This window comes from Panthera uncia, chromosome X (genome assembly GCF_023721935.1).
Source record: "Panthera uncia isolate 11264 chromosome X, Puncia_PCG_1.0, whole genome shotgun sequence".
NCBI lineage: Eukaryota > Metazoa > Chordata > Mammalia > Carnivora > Felidae > Panthera > Panthera uncia.
Genome location: NC_064817.1, coordinates 32,017,210 through 32,031,429, shown reverse-complemented (window position 1 = coordinate 32,031,429; position 14,220 = coordinate 32,017,210). Strand labels below are relative to the sequence as shown.

The 14,220-nt window shown below is 40.8% G+C and overlaps 1 protein-coding gene across 6 annotated transcripts in view; it reads left to right on the top strand.

Annotated features, from left to right (window-relative positions):
• The window catches only part of SRPX (sushi repeat containing protein X-linked), a 111,806-nt gene that overhangs the window by 73,608 nt on the left and 23,978 nt on the right, over positions 1-14,220 (top strand). For all 6 annotated transcript variants that reach the window (XR_007460467.1, XM_049643692.1, XM_049643687.1 and 3 more), the window contains one exon: positions 750-883. Coding sequence is in view for 5 of the 6 variants with exons in the window: in XM_049643692.1 (XP_049499649.1) it covers positions 750-883 (134 nt within the window). In the remaining variant the exon portion in view is untranslated. The remainder of the gene's footprint in view (positions 1-749; positions 884-14,220) is intronic.

Genomic DNA, 14,220 nt, shown 5'->3' with positions numbered 1-14,220 from the left:
GTACAAATAACTTCCTGAGGCAGGGAGAGTAATGCCCATCCTCCAAAGATGTTCCACAGCCTAATCCCTAGAATCTGTGACTATATTACCTGTAATAATATATTACCTGCATCTATTACCTGAATAATATATTACCCAAATATATTACCTAGGACCTGTGAATATAAAGGGGACTTTGCAGAGGTAATCAAGGATTTTGAGATGGGGAGGGTAGCTTGGATTTTCCAGGTGGGCCCAATGTAGTCACAAGGGTCCTTTTAAGGGGGAGGCAGAGAAAACGATGGAAGCAAAAGGTGGAGAGGAGAAAGAGGTGAAGATAGCACGCTGCTGACTTCCAAGATGCAAGAACGGCCATGAGCCTGGAAATGAAGGTGGCCTCTAGATGCTGGGAAAGGCAAGGATACAGGTTCTTCCCTAGAGCACCGGGGGGAATGCAGGCCTGGCAACCCTTTGACTTTAGCCCAGTGAAACTGATTTTAAACTCCTGATTGCCAGGACTGGAGGAGAATTTGGTGGGTTAAGCCCCTACAGTTATGGTGCTCTGGGATAACTGTAAGAAAAAAACTGATATACTTCCCCATTCCCCAACCCCGTGCTTCTTGGGACCATCTCCCACATGAACCACTTACAGGTGAAATTTTATCTTGGGGTTTACTTCTTGATGCATACACTTCTGTAGGTTATCACAGGCTAGGTTGAGCCAGAGCAAGCAGAGACTTTCTCACGCATCTGGCCATTTCTCATTCCAGCCATGAACGTCAACGTGGGTGTCAGAACAGCAGCGGCACTTCTGGACCAGTTTTATGAGAAAAGGAGACTCCTCATTGTGTCCACACCCACAGCCCGGAACCTTCTATACAGGCTGCAGTTGGGAATGCTGCAGGTGAGTCCTTGCAGCAGGGCAAAGGTGAGGGGGAGACCTCTCACAGGAAGGGCTCAGTGATTTCATTAAAAGCAAAGGCCAGATTCAGTGCCTCATCTAGTTACCACGAACTTCAGGAACTGGCACTTTCGAGCTATCTGGGGCATAACCTGCTTAACCTGGACTCCCAGAGCTAACCCACTTGTTTTCCAACTAAAAAGGTTTGTCTTCGCTAGTAAGCCTCATTCACCTGCCATCCAGAATAGTTGTCTTTGTTGAACCTGTCCAGGATATGCCTATGCTGGAGGCCATCATTCAGTTGTTTGCCCAAAAGGAATGAGGGGAGTCCAGGAGCCCTCAGGCCCCAGATCCTGCTCCAGGGAGCTTCCCCAAGTCTCTTAGAGTTCCTCAGAGAATGATGGCTCTCTTTAAGAACAGTGGTTCTCAAAGTGTGGTCTGTGGACCAGCAGCATCCGCATCGCTTGGGAGCTTGTTAGAGATACAGATTCTCCACCATCGCAGACCTACTGGGTCTAATCTACATTTTAACAAGACCTCCAGGTGATTCCTAAGCAACTGAAAGTTTGAGGTACACTTTTCTAGCAATGTGCCTTTCTCCGTGATGTAAATTTTGTAGCTACAAAATGAGGCAAGCAGGGTCTTCTGAAAACAAACAAACAAACAAACAAACAAACCAAAAACCAGAAACAGAAAAGGATAGAAGTAGATCTTGCTAGATGTTGTCCAGAAGCTGCTATGCAACAAGAATGGCCAACCTGACTGAATGCTAAAGAGGCAGAATGTTATGCTGGGTCATGGACAATGGTGCTTCACGTTTTTGTTTTTGTTTTTGTTTTTGTTTTCATTTTATTTATTTTTATTTTTTTTTCAATATATGAAGTTTATTGTCAAAATGGTTTCCATACAATACCCAGTGCTCATCCCAAAAGGTGCCCTCCTCAATACCCATCACCCACCCTCCCCTCCCTCCCACCCCCATCAACCCTCAGTTTGTTCTCAGTTTTTTAGAGTCTCTTACGCTTTGGCTCTCTTCCACTCTAACCTCTTTTTTTTTTTTTCTCCTTCCCCTCCCCCATGGGTTTCTGTTAAGTTTCTCAGGATCCACATAAGAGTGAAACCATATGGTATCTGTCTTTCTCTGTATGGCTTATTTCACTTAGCATCGCACTCTCCAGTTCCATCCACGTTGCTACAAAGGGCATTCTGTTTTTGTTTTTTAATTTCATCTATTACAGTGAATAAGACTAAGTATTTCAAACAATCTTGGTTTAATCAAAAGCTACAATTTTACGTCTCATATCAGCATTAATGCAATGATAATGATAAGTCTTTCTTCCTTTTCCCCCATGTACTTTTAGGGCTTCATGTAAACTCTGAAGAATCGTGCAAAATGTTTTAGGCTCCTTTGACAGGAACTCAACTCATTACATCTTTATTCCCAATCCCTACCACCTTACTTCCATCTTTGTAACCTTTTGTCCCAGCTAGGGACTTGCTCTCAGGGATCACCAGCCTACATGGCTCCACTGTGTGGGAAGCTGGCCTTGCAGGCTACATTACATATGCATACATTTCCTGACTCCTTAGTTTCATAGAAAAATGAATAAGCCGGACAACTTGCTTTTCCTCTACGTTGGCAAACTATGGCTTTTGCGAGTGAAATTTGATTGGAACACCACCACCCTCATTCATTTGTGCATTGTCTGTGGCTGCTTTTGCATTCCAGTGGCATAGCTGTGTAGTTAGGACAGAGACCATCCAGCCCCGTGAAGCCCAAAATATTTACTATCTGGCCCTTTACCAAAAACTGTTTGCTGACCCCTGTCTGAGTCTATCTCATCCTTTCAGATACTTGCTAAATTACTGATGAAATAGTTGTGATGCCAGCAGGCAGGGTCCAAGGACCCAGAGAGGGCGTCCCTTAGGACCAGCCAATCAGGTCCCAGTCTGCACACAAGAGAGAAATTAAGTAGGAGCCAGCAGGAGGTGAAAGTGAAGTTTACTGAAGGTATAGAAAGCGTGTAGGTACAGAGCGTCTGGGAGACTCAGAAAGGAAAGGAGAGAGTGTCCCATCTTTGTTCCGGGTCTGGGTCTTATACTGAGGATCGTGGTCTGGTGCACGTGCCCTCTCAGGCATCCAGGAACCGGTCAGAACAAAGACGAGGGCCCAGGTGTTAGTCTTTGGAGCCAGGAGATCTTGACATCGAGATATCTAGCGCTGGTGGTCTGGAATATGCCTATGATGGCTTCCTCTGGTCATTCTCACCTGGTCCTTCCTTAAATGTTATCTGTTCGAAAGAAGTCATTAATTTCTTGTCCCTTAGGAGGAGGACATACACTATTTGCATTATAACATATGTGTAAAGCGGGGATGCAAGAATAGCAAGAATGGAAGCAGGAAGAGGAGCAAAAAGCAGATTTTTATAGAGTCCTTCAGTTTGCCTGTCTCGGTTGGACAAGATATTTGGTGTCAAGGTCCTCATGTGTGACCCCCATGACATATTTACATTGGCATTTTAACCAGAGCTTTCAAGGAAAGGTTTGATTGAGATAGGTGGTTCAGTTACAGTAATAAATCTATGTATTTTTATACTTTTTACCAATTCTGTTACCTTATAGAGAGTTGTTTCAGTGCAGTGGTATTGTAGTAAAATGCTTGGTGTTGTAATGACTCAGGAGTTTAAATTTTCTTTCCCCATTTAGCCAGATTCATCTTACATTACTTTCATGTTCCCTATTGCCATTGCTGTTCCTGATGTGACCTCCGGGCACATGGTTGAGGGCCACATTCCTGAAGCTCTTCCCAAGGGCCAACTTAGAGGATTGGAACTTTCTTTTCTTTCTCTGCCTCTTTTTTAATGTTTATTTATTTTTGAGAGAGAAAGAGCGTGAGCGGGAGAGGGGCAGAGAGAGAAGGAGACACAGAATCAGAAGCAGGCTCCAGGCTTTAGGCTCTGAGCTGTCAGCACAGAGCCCGATGCGGGGCTCAAACCCACAAACCATGAGATCATGACCTGAGCTAAAGTCAGATGCTCAACTGACTGAGCCAACCTAGACGCCCCTGGGATTTTCTATATATAGTATCATGTCATCTGCAAATAGTGAGAATTTTGGATGTCTTTTATTTCTTTTTGTTGTCTGATTGCTGTGGCTAGGACTTCCAGTAGTATATGTTGAATAAAAGTGGTGATAGTGGACATACTTCTCTTATTCCTGATCTTTTAAAAAAAAATTTTTTTAATGTTTATTTATTTTGAGAGAGAGAGATACAGCATGAGCTGGGGAGGGGCAGAGAGAGAAGGAGATACAGAATTGGAAGCAGGCTCCAGTCTCTGAGCTGTCAGCCCAGAGCCCGACACGGGGCTTGAACTCACAGACCCTGAGATCATGACCTGAGCTGAAGTTGGACACTTAACCGACTGAGCCACCCAGGCGCCCCCTCTTACTCCTCATCTTAAGGCAAAAGCTCTGTTTTTCACCATTGACGATGATGTTAGCTGTGGGTTTTTCATATATGGCCCAGGGGCACCTGGGGGACTCAGTCAATTAAGCGTCCACCTCTTGATGTCATCTTAGGTCTTGATCTCACGGTCATGAGTTCAAGCCCCGCGTTGGACTCTATGCTGAAGGCGTGAAGCCTACTTAAAAAAAAAAATTAGACTACAGAAAAACAGTATTTTCATATATGGCCTGTATGATGTTGAAGTATGTTCCCTCTAAACCTACTTTGTTGAAGGTTTTTATCATGAATGGATGTTGTACTTTGTCAAAATGCTTTTTCTTGATCTGTGGAGATAATCATATGGTTTTTATCCTTTCTCTTATTGATGTATCACATTGATTTGTGAATACTGAGCCATCTTTGCATTGCAGAAATAAATCCCACTTGATCATGGTGAATACTTTTTTTAATGTATCCTTGGATTTTGGTTTGCTAATAATCCGTTGAGAATTTTTGCATCTCTGTTCATCAAAGATATTGGCCTATAGTTCTTCTTTTGTGGTGTCTTTATCCGGTTTAGGTATCAGGGTAATGCTGTCCTCATAGAATGAATTTGGAAGCTTTCCCATCGCTTTTATTTTTTGGAATATTTTGAGAAGAATATGTATCAACTCTTCTTTAAATGTTTGATAGGATTCAACTGTGAAGCCAACTGGTTCTGGACTTGTTTCCTGGGAGTTTTTTGATTACTGATTCAATTTCATTGCTGGTAATCAGGCTGTTCCAATTTTCTATTTCTTCTTGATTCAGTTTTAGGAGGTTACATGTTTCTAGGAATGTATCCATTTCTTCTAGGCTATCCAATTTGTTGGCATATAGTTTTTCATAATATTCTCTTAATAATTATTTGTTTTTCTGTGGTGTTGGTTGTTATTTCTCCTCCATGATTTTTGCTTTTCAGTGCTCTTTTTTTCTTTTTTTGATTAGTCTGGCTAAAGGTTTATAAATTTTGTTAATCTTCTCAAGAAATGAGCTTCTGGTTTCATTGATCTGTTCTGTTGGGGGTTTTTAGGTTGTATTTCATTTATTTCTGCTCCAATCTTTATTATTTCCTTCCTTTTACTGGTTTTGGGTGGGTTTTTTTCTGGTTCCACCCACTCCTTTGGGTGTTTTTTTTTTTTCTGTAAGATTAGGTTGTTTGAGATTTTTCATGCTTCTTGAGGTAAGCCTGTATTGCTAATAAACTTCCCTGTTGGAATGGCTTTTGCTGCATCACAAAGACTTTGGACCATTGTGTTTTCATTTTCATTTGTCACCATTTATATTGTGATTTCCTCTTTGATTTCTTCCTTGAGCCATTCATTGTTTAGTAGCAGGTCATTTAACCTCCATGTATTTGTTTCTTTCCAGATTCTTTCTTTTCTTATAGTTTATTTCAAGTTTAATAATGTTGTGGTGAGAAAAGATGCATGGTATGACCTCAATCTTTTCGAATTTGTGAGACTTTGTTGTGGCCAAACATGAGATCTGTTCTGGAGAATGTTCCATGTGCACTTGAAAAGAATATGTATTCTCCTGTTTCGGGATATAAAGTTCTGAATATATCTGTTAAATTCATCTGGTCCAATGTGTCATTTAAAACCACTATTGTCTTGTTGATTTTCTGTTTGATTGAATTGGCCATTGATGTAATGAGATGTGAAAGCCCTCTACCATTATTGTATTCCTATTGGTTACTTCCCTTATGTTTCCTATTAGCTGCTTTATGTATTTGAGTGCTTTCATGTTGGGTGCATAAATATTTACAGTTGTTATATCTTCTTGTTGGCTTCTCCCCATTTACAATTACATAGTTCCCATCTTTGTCTCTTGTTACAGTCTTTGTTTTTAATGTCTATTTTGTCTGATACAAGTATTGATACCATGGCTTTCTTTTCACTTCCATCTGCGTGATCAATATTTCTCCATCCTTTCACTTTCTTTTTTTTTAAAGTTTATTTTTGAGAGAGAGAGTGAGGGAGGGGCAGAGAGAGAGAGAGAGAGAGAAAGAGAGAGAGAGAGAGAGAGAGAGAGAGAATCCCAAGCAGGCTCTGCACTGTCAGCACAGAGCCTGATGTGGGGCTCGAACTCACGAACCATGAGATCATGACCTGAGCCAAAATCAAGAGTCAGTTGCCTAACTGACTGAGCCACCCAGGTGCCCTCCATCCCTTCACTTTGAATATGCATGTGTCGGGTCGCCTGGGTGGCTCAGTCGGTTAAGCGTCCGACTTCGGCTCAGGTCACGATCTCACGGTCCATGGGTTCGAGCCCCGCGTCGGGCTCTGTGCTGACAGCTTAGAGCCTGGAGCCTGTTTCAGATTCTGTGTCTCCCTCTTTCTCTGACCCTCCCCCGTTCATGCTCCCTCTCTGTCTCAAAAATAAATAAATGTTAAGAAAAAATTAAAAAAAAATATGTATGTGTCTTTAGGTCTGAAGTGAGTCTCTTGTAGGCAGCATATAGCTGGGTCCTGTGTTTTTTTGTTTTTTTTTTTATCCATTCCATCACCATACGTCTCTTTTGATTAGAGTGTTTAGTCAATTTACATTCAAAGTTGTTATTGATACATTTGTACTTATGCCATTTTGTTACTTGTTTCATGATTATTTTTGTCTTTCTTCTGTTTCTTCCTTTGTTCTCTTTTCTCATAAGTTGGCTTTCTTTAGTGATAGACTTGGATTCCTTTCCCTTTATTTTTGCATATGTATTACTGTTCTTTTTAATTGTGGTTACTTTGGGTTTATATGTAACCTCTATGCATTTTAAGTTGATGTTTGAGTTTGAGACCATTCTAAAATCACTAAATTTTTACTCTTCTCTGCTCCCAGGTTTAGGTATGTGATGTCAAACTTTACACCCTTTTATTTTGTGAATCCCTTGACTGATTTAAACAAATTTTTTTTAATTTATTTTTTGAGAGAGACACAGAGCAGCAGGGCAGAGAGAAAGGGACAGAGAGAATCCCAAGCAGGCTCCACACCGTCAGTACAGAGCCCGATGCAGGGCTCAAACTCATGAACTGTGAGATCATGACCTGAGCTGAAACCAAGAGTCAGATGCTTAACCGACTGAGTCACCCAGGTGCCCCCTTTGACTGATTTTTATAGATATAATTATTTTTACTACTTTTCTGCTTCATACTTTTCTTATTCTTGATTATGGTCTTTCCTTTTTCCACTCAAAGAATCCCCTTTAACATTTCTTGTAAGGCTAGTTTAGTGGTGACGAATTCCTTTAACTTTTGTTTGTCCAGGAACCTCTTTATCTCTCCTTCTATGCTGAATGATAGCCTTGCTGGATAGAGCATTCTTGGCTGTAGGTTTTTCACTTTTAGCACTTTGAATATATTGTGCCACTCCCTTCTGGCCTGCAAGCATTCTGCTAAAAAATCAGCTGATGACCTTATGGGGTTTCCCTTGTGTGTAACTGTTTTTGCTGCTTTTTGTCATTTTAATTACTCTGTTTCTTGTTGTGGACTTTCTTGCGTTGATTTTGCTGGGGGTTCTCTGTGCCTCCTGGACCTGAATTCTGTTGCCTTTCCCAGATTCAGGATGTTTTCAGCTATTATCCTTTCAAATAATTTTTCTGCCCCCTTTTCTGTCTCCTCTTTCTCTGGAATCCCTGTAATGCAAATGTTATTATGCTTGATGATGTAACTGAGTTCCCTTAATCTATTTTCATTTTTTACTGTTCTTTTTTCTCTATTCTATTCAGCTTGATTGCTTTTCATTACTGTGTCCTCCAGGTTGATGGTCTGCTCTTCTGATTCCTCTAGTCTACTATTTATTCCATGTAGAATATCGTTAGTTCCAGTTAAGTTCATCTCTGATTGGTTCTTTTTTATGTTTTCTCTCTCTTTATTGAGGGTCTCACTGAGGTTCTCCACTCCTTTTTCAAGTCCACGTGAGTATCTTTATGACCATTACTTTAAATTCTCTGTCAGACATAATACTTATCTCCATTTATTTTAGCGCTCTTGCTATGCTTTTGTTTTCCTGTTCTTTCATTTAGGACATATTCCACTGTCTCCTCGTTTTGCCTCTCTATGTGTTACAAAAGTGGGATATAGTTCCTTCTCTTCCTTTAGTGCCCTGCAGTGCAATGTACCGTGTTCACCAGAACCGGTTTGTCCTTTGTGGACAGGACTCGGTCCCTGTGTTTTTTGTGAGCCAGTCCAGGGCTGCCTTGGACCTGAGTTGGGTCAGACCAGACATTTGCCAGAACTGCAGGAGCACCGAACTGCAGGGTGCTCTCTCTGTGTTGTACCCTGAGAAGTTTTCATTGGTGGGCGGTGCCTGTAGTCAGTCAAGATGTCTGCTCCCAGCCTACTGCTGGGGCTGAAGTTAAACTGGTGTGTGTGGTTTTCTTCCCCTCTCCCTGGGGCAGGAGACACTTTGACATGGTGCTCGCCCCTGTTGGGGTTGCTTGCACACTGCTGTACTTGGGGCACCACTTTGGATGGACTCCTGCCAAGGGTGTGTTGGAGGGGGTGGGGCCACAGGAGAATATCGGGCAAGAAGGGAGGTGCACAGTGCCAGCAAGGTGCCAGGGCAAGATAGCAAGATAGATGAAGAGTGTTAGTGCTGCACTGGTTCCTGCAGGTGTTGGTGTATCTGGGCTGGAGGGCTTGGGTGGGAAATGGGGCCCTCCAACTCTTTTGTTCTTGGAGAAGTCTGTCAAAAATCCCTGCCCCTCCAGCACATGCGCTGAGCTTAGGAAACAAATCTTTTCCCTGTATACCCCAGGCATTTTTCAAACTGCTGCTTTTCTGCTGTATCTCAGCAGGGCTTTTTGTTGCGCTGTCTTTTAAAAAAAATTTTTTTAATGTTAATTTATTCTTGAGAGAGAGAGAGAGAGAGAGAGTGGGGGGGAGGGGCAGAAGTAGGGAGACACAGCTGAAGCAGGCTCCAGGTTCTGAGCTGTCAGCACAAAGCCCGATGCAGGACTCAAACTCTAACTCATGAACCTCCAGATCATGACCTGAGCCGAAGTCAGAAGCTTAACCAACTGAGCCACCCAGGCTCCCCTGTTGTGCTGCCTTTTTAAGGGTGGGGACTCAGTTTCCTGTAGCCTTCACATCTGAGCCCACTGTTTCAAAGTTCCATGTGTTGAGCCCCACTGTAAGGATTCACAGAGTTGACCCCTGTGCTTTTCAAACCAAATATTCTGGGGACTCATCTTCCCAGTGCTGGCCCCCCATGCCTGCAGTACCTGTTGTGGGGTCTGTTACTCTCCCCTTTCCACACCCACAGCATTCCTCCTTCCCATGGACAGTCCCACCAGTCAGTTTGTCTCCTGATTGCATCTCTACCCTTCCTAGCCTCTTTGCTGTGGCCTCTTTCCTATATTTAGCTGTGGAGAGCCTGTTGTGCCAGTCTCTGGGTCATTTTCTGGTTGTTTTCATGATCTGAGTGTTATCTAGGTATATACATGGGATGCGGTGAGCCTAGAATCCTCCTATCCTGCCATCTTCCTGAAAACTTTTTGCTTTTCTTTTGATGTCAAATTCAGACTATTATCACCAAAACCTATGTCAAGGAGCTTATTGCCTTTTTTTTAAGCCCTAGGATATTTATGGTTTCAGGTTTTACATTAAGTGTTTAACCCAATTGATTTTATTTTTGTATATGGTATAAGATAGTAGTCCAGTTTTCCCAAGACCATTTATTGAAGAGACCATCCTTTCCTTTCCCTATTTTATACTCTTGGCTCCTTTGTCATAAATTAGACCATATATGTATGAGTTTATTTTGGGATCTATATTCTGTTCCATTGATCTATGTGTTTTTATGCCAATACCATACTGTTTTGTTTACTATAGCTTTGTAATATAGTTTAAAATCAGGAATCATGATGCCTCCAGCTTGGTTCTCAAAATGGCTTTTGGTTTTCAGGATCTTTTGTAATTTTGTACAAATGTTAGCATTGTTTGATATATTTCTATGAAAAATGGCTTTTGAATTCTGATAGAGATTTCACTGAATCTGCAGATTGCTTTGGATAGTATGGACATGTTAACAGTATTAATTCTTCCAGTTCTTGAAGATGGAATATATTTCTATTTGTGTGTCTTTTTCAGTTTCTTTCATCAATGTCTTATGGTTTTCAGTGTACAGGTTTTGACTTCCTTGGTTAAATTTATTCCTAAATTTACTCCTTGGAAAACAATTGGGATTGTTTTCTTAATTTCTCTCTCTGATAGTTTGCTATTAGTGTACAAAAAGGCAAAAGATTTTTGTATGTTGATTTTATATCCTTTAACTTTACTGAATTCATTTATTAGTTCTAACAGTATTTTGGTGGAGTCTGGGATTTTCCATCTGTGTCATCTGCAAATAGTAAGTTTTACTTCCTTTCTAATTTGGGTGGCTTTTATTTCTTTTTCTTGTCTAATTGCTCTGGGAAGGACTTCGAGTACTATGTTGAATGAAAGTGGTGAGAATGGGCATCCTTACCTTGTTCCTGATCTTAGAGGAAAAGCTCTCAGCTTTTCACCATTGAGTGTGATGTTCAATGTAGGCTTGTCATATATGGCATTTACTATTTTGTTTCCCCTATAACCACTCTGCTGAGAGTTTTTATCCTAAATGGATATTGAATTTTGTCAAATGCTTTCTCTGTATCTATTGAGAGGATCATATAATTTTTATCCTTCATTTTGTTAACATATTATATCACATTGATTGGCAGATGTTGAACCATCTTTGCATCCCTGAAATGATGTTGGCATATGATTCTTTTAATGTATTGTTGAAATACAATACATTATAGGTTCGCTGATGTTTTGATGAGGATTTTTGAATCTATGTTCATCAGGGATATTGGCCTGTAATTTTTTTCCTATGGTGGCCTTATCTGATTTTGGTATAAGGGAAATGCTAGCCTCATAAAATAAGTTTAGAAATGTTCCCTCCTGTTCTAAATAATAGGAATTCATGATAGCTGCTCTTCCAGTTTTGTGGAGGAAGAATTTATTAATTATAAGGGAAAAGGAATGTAAGGAAATAAACAATTATAGTAAACTTAAAGAGGGAGAGAGGTACAGAGAAGAACAAAGAAGGCTTGACATATCGAATCAGGTACTTACAACATCCAACTTTCTGGCTGGGGAAGCCCTGCTGAACAGCCTGACTGGAGTCCCAGCTGACGGTCCTGGGTGAAGCGTCCTCCCCACTGGTGAGACTTCCAACCAGCTCTTCCTGCCAGGGCAATATATACACTACCTGTGTGTCATTTATGGTTAGTCGTTAAGTTTGTCCAAGCGCAGTCCCGAGCGAGCTGGGTTTTGTTTTGTTTTTTTTCTGTTTCTCTTATCATACCTCACAATCTTAGGAGTCTGGGAATCTGCATATACCTCTTCCCTCCCCGATCCATTCCAGGAGGCCAGCCTGGTCTGACTCAAGGAGGAAGATGAGGCACATTAATCCCTCTTGGCATCAGGAACAGAAGAGCCAGTTCTGATCCCGAGGCCAGATATGGAGTACAAGCCAATTAAGCCCCCGTGATTGTATATGTGCAGCTCTGGGCAGAAATGGATGCCAAGTCACATAAACAACTTCTATACAGAACACTTGCTCTTCTGTTTTTGTTTTTGGTTTTTTTTTTTTGTTTGTTTGTTTTTTGTTGTTGTTGTTGTTGTTGTTGTTTTGGAAGCACTTGAGAAGGATCTGTATTTTCTTTGAATTTTGGGGAGAATTCACAAGTGAAGCTGTGTGGTCCTGGTCTTTGGTTTGTTGGGAGCTTTTGATTAACAATTCAGTATCCTTACTAAGTAATAGGTCTCTTTAGATTTTCTATTTCTTCATGATTCAATCTTAGAAGGTTGTATGACTCTAGGAATTTATCCATCTCTTCTAGGTTGTCAAGATTCTCGATGTGTAATTATTCAGAGTAGCCTCTTACTATCCTTTGTGTATCTGTGTTATCAGTTGTAATGTTTCCTCTTTGATTTCTCAGTTTGAGTCCTCTTTTTTTCTTTGTGAGTCTAGCTAACGGTTTGTGAATTTTATCTTCAAGGAACCAACTCTTATATTCATTGATCTTTTGTATTGGCTTTTTAGTCTCTATTTCATTTCTTCTAACTTTGGGCTTTTCCTTTTTCTAGATCCTACAGGTATAAAGTTAGGTTGTTTTATTGAGCATTTTCTTGCTTCTTGAGATAGGCATTTATCACTCCAGACTTCTCTGAGAGGACTGCTTTTAGCTGCATCACATAGTTTCTGATACATTGTATTTCCATTTTCATTTGTCTCGGTATTTTTTCAGATTGCTCTTTTGACTTGCTGACCATTGCTTGTTCAGTGGCCTACTGTTTAATCTTCAATATTTGTGAATTTTCCAGTTTTCTTATAATTGATTTCTAGTTTCATACCACTGTGGTCTGAAAAAATATTTGATACGATTTCAGTCTTCTTAAATGCATTAAATGTTTTATGGCCTAACATATGATCTATCCTGGAGAATGTTCCATGTGTCCTTGAGAAGAATGTATTCAGTTGCTTGTGTATGGAATGTTCTGTATATATCTGTTAAGTCCATCTGATCTAACATGTAGTTTAAGGCCAGTGGCTCCTTATTAATTTTCTCTCTGGATGATCTATGCATTGTTGTAAGTGGAGTATTAAAGTGTCCTATTACCAGGGGCACCTGGGTGGCTCAGTTGGTTGAGCATCCAACTTTGGCTCAGGTCATCATCTCATGGTTGGTGGGTTCGAGCCCCGTGTCAGGCTCTTTGCTGACAGCTCTGAGCCTGGAGCCTGCTTTGGATTCGGTGTCTCCTTCTCTCTCTCTCTGCCCCTCCCCTGCTTGTGTGCTTGCTTGCTCTCTCAAAAATAAATAAACAAAAAAAAAATCCTTAAAAAATTTAAAAAGAAGTGTCCTATTATTGTACTGCTGTTTCTCTCTTTAGGTGTGTTAACATTTGGTTTATATATTTAGTTGCTTCTATGTTGTGTCCATAAAGATTCACAAATGTTATATCCTTTTGTTGGATTGATCCCTTTATCATTGTGTTCACTGTATGATACCCTTCTTTGTCTCTTATTAGAGTCTTTGTTTTAAAGTCAGTTTTGTCTGATATAACTATAGTTACCCCAGCTCTCTTTTGGTTACCATTTGTAAGGAGTATGTTTTCTTAACCATTTACTTTCAGTCTGTGCGTGTCCTTACATCTGAAGTGAGTGTCTCATAGGAAGCATATATATGAGTCTTGGTTGTTTTTTCTTTTTTTTAAATTTTTTAATGTTTGTCTTTGAGAGAGCAAGCAAGCATGAGTGGGGTAGGGGTAGAGAGAGAGAAGAGACACAGAATCCGAAGCAGGCTTCAGGCTCTGGACTATCAGCACAGAGCCTGACACAGGGCTTGAACTCATGAACTGTGAGATCATGACCTGAGCCAAAATTAGACACTTAACCAACTGAGCCACCCAGACACCCCTTGTTTTTTTATATATACATACATTCAGCTACTTTATGTCTTCTGATGGGAGAATTGTTTTTAATTTTTTTAATGTTTATTTTTGAGAGTGAGAGAGACAGAGTGTGAGCAGGGGAGGAGCAGAGAGGGAGACACAGACTCTGAAGCAGGCTCCAGGCTCTGAGCTGTCAGCACAGAGCCTCATACGGGGCTTGAACTCACAAACCATGAGATCATGACCTGAGCCAAAGTCAGATGCTCAACTGACTGAGCCACCCAGGTGCCCCTGATGGGAGAATTTAATACATTTACCTTGAAAGTCATTATTGACAGATATGTACTTATTGTCATTTTCTTAATTTATGGCTATGTTTTTAAAAATATTTTTTAAAGAGAGAGGGAGAGCACGAGCTGGGAGGGGCAGAAAGAGAGATGGAGACA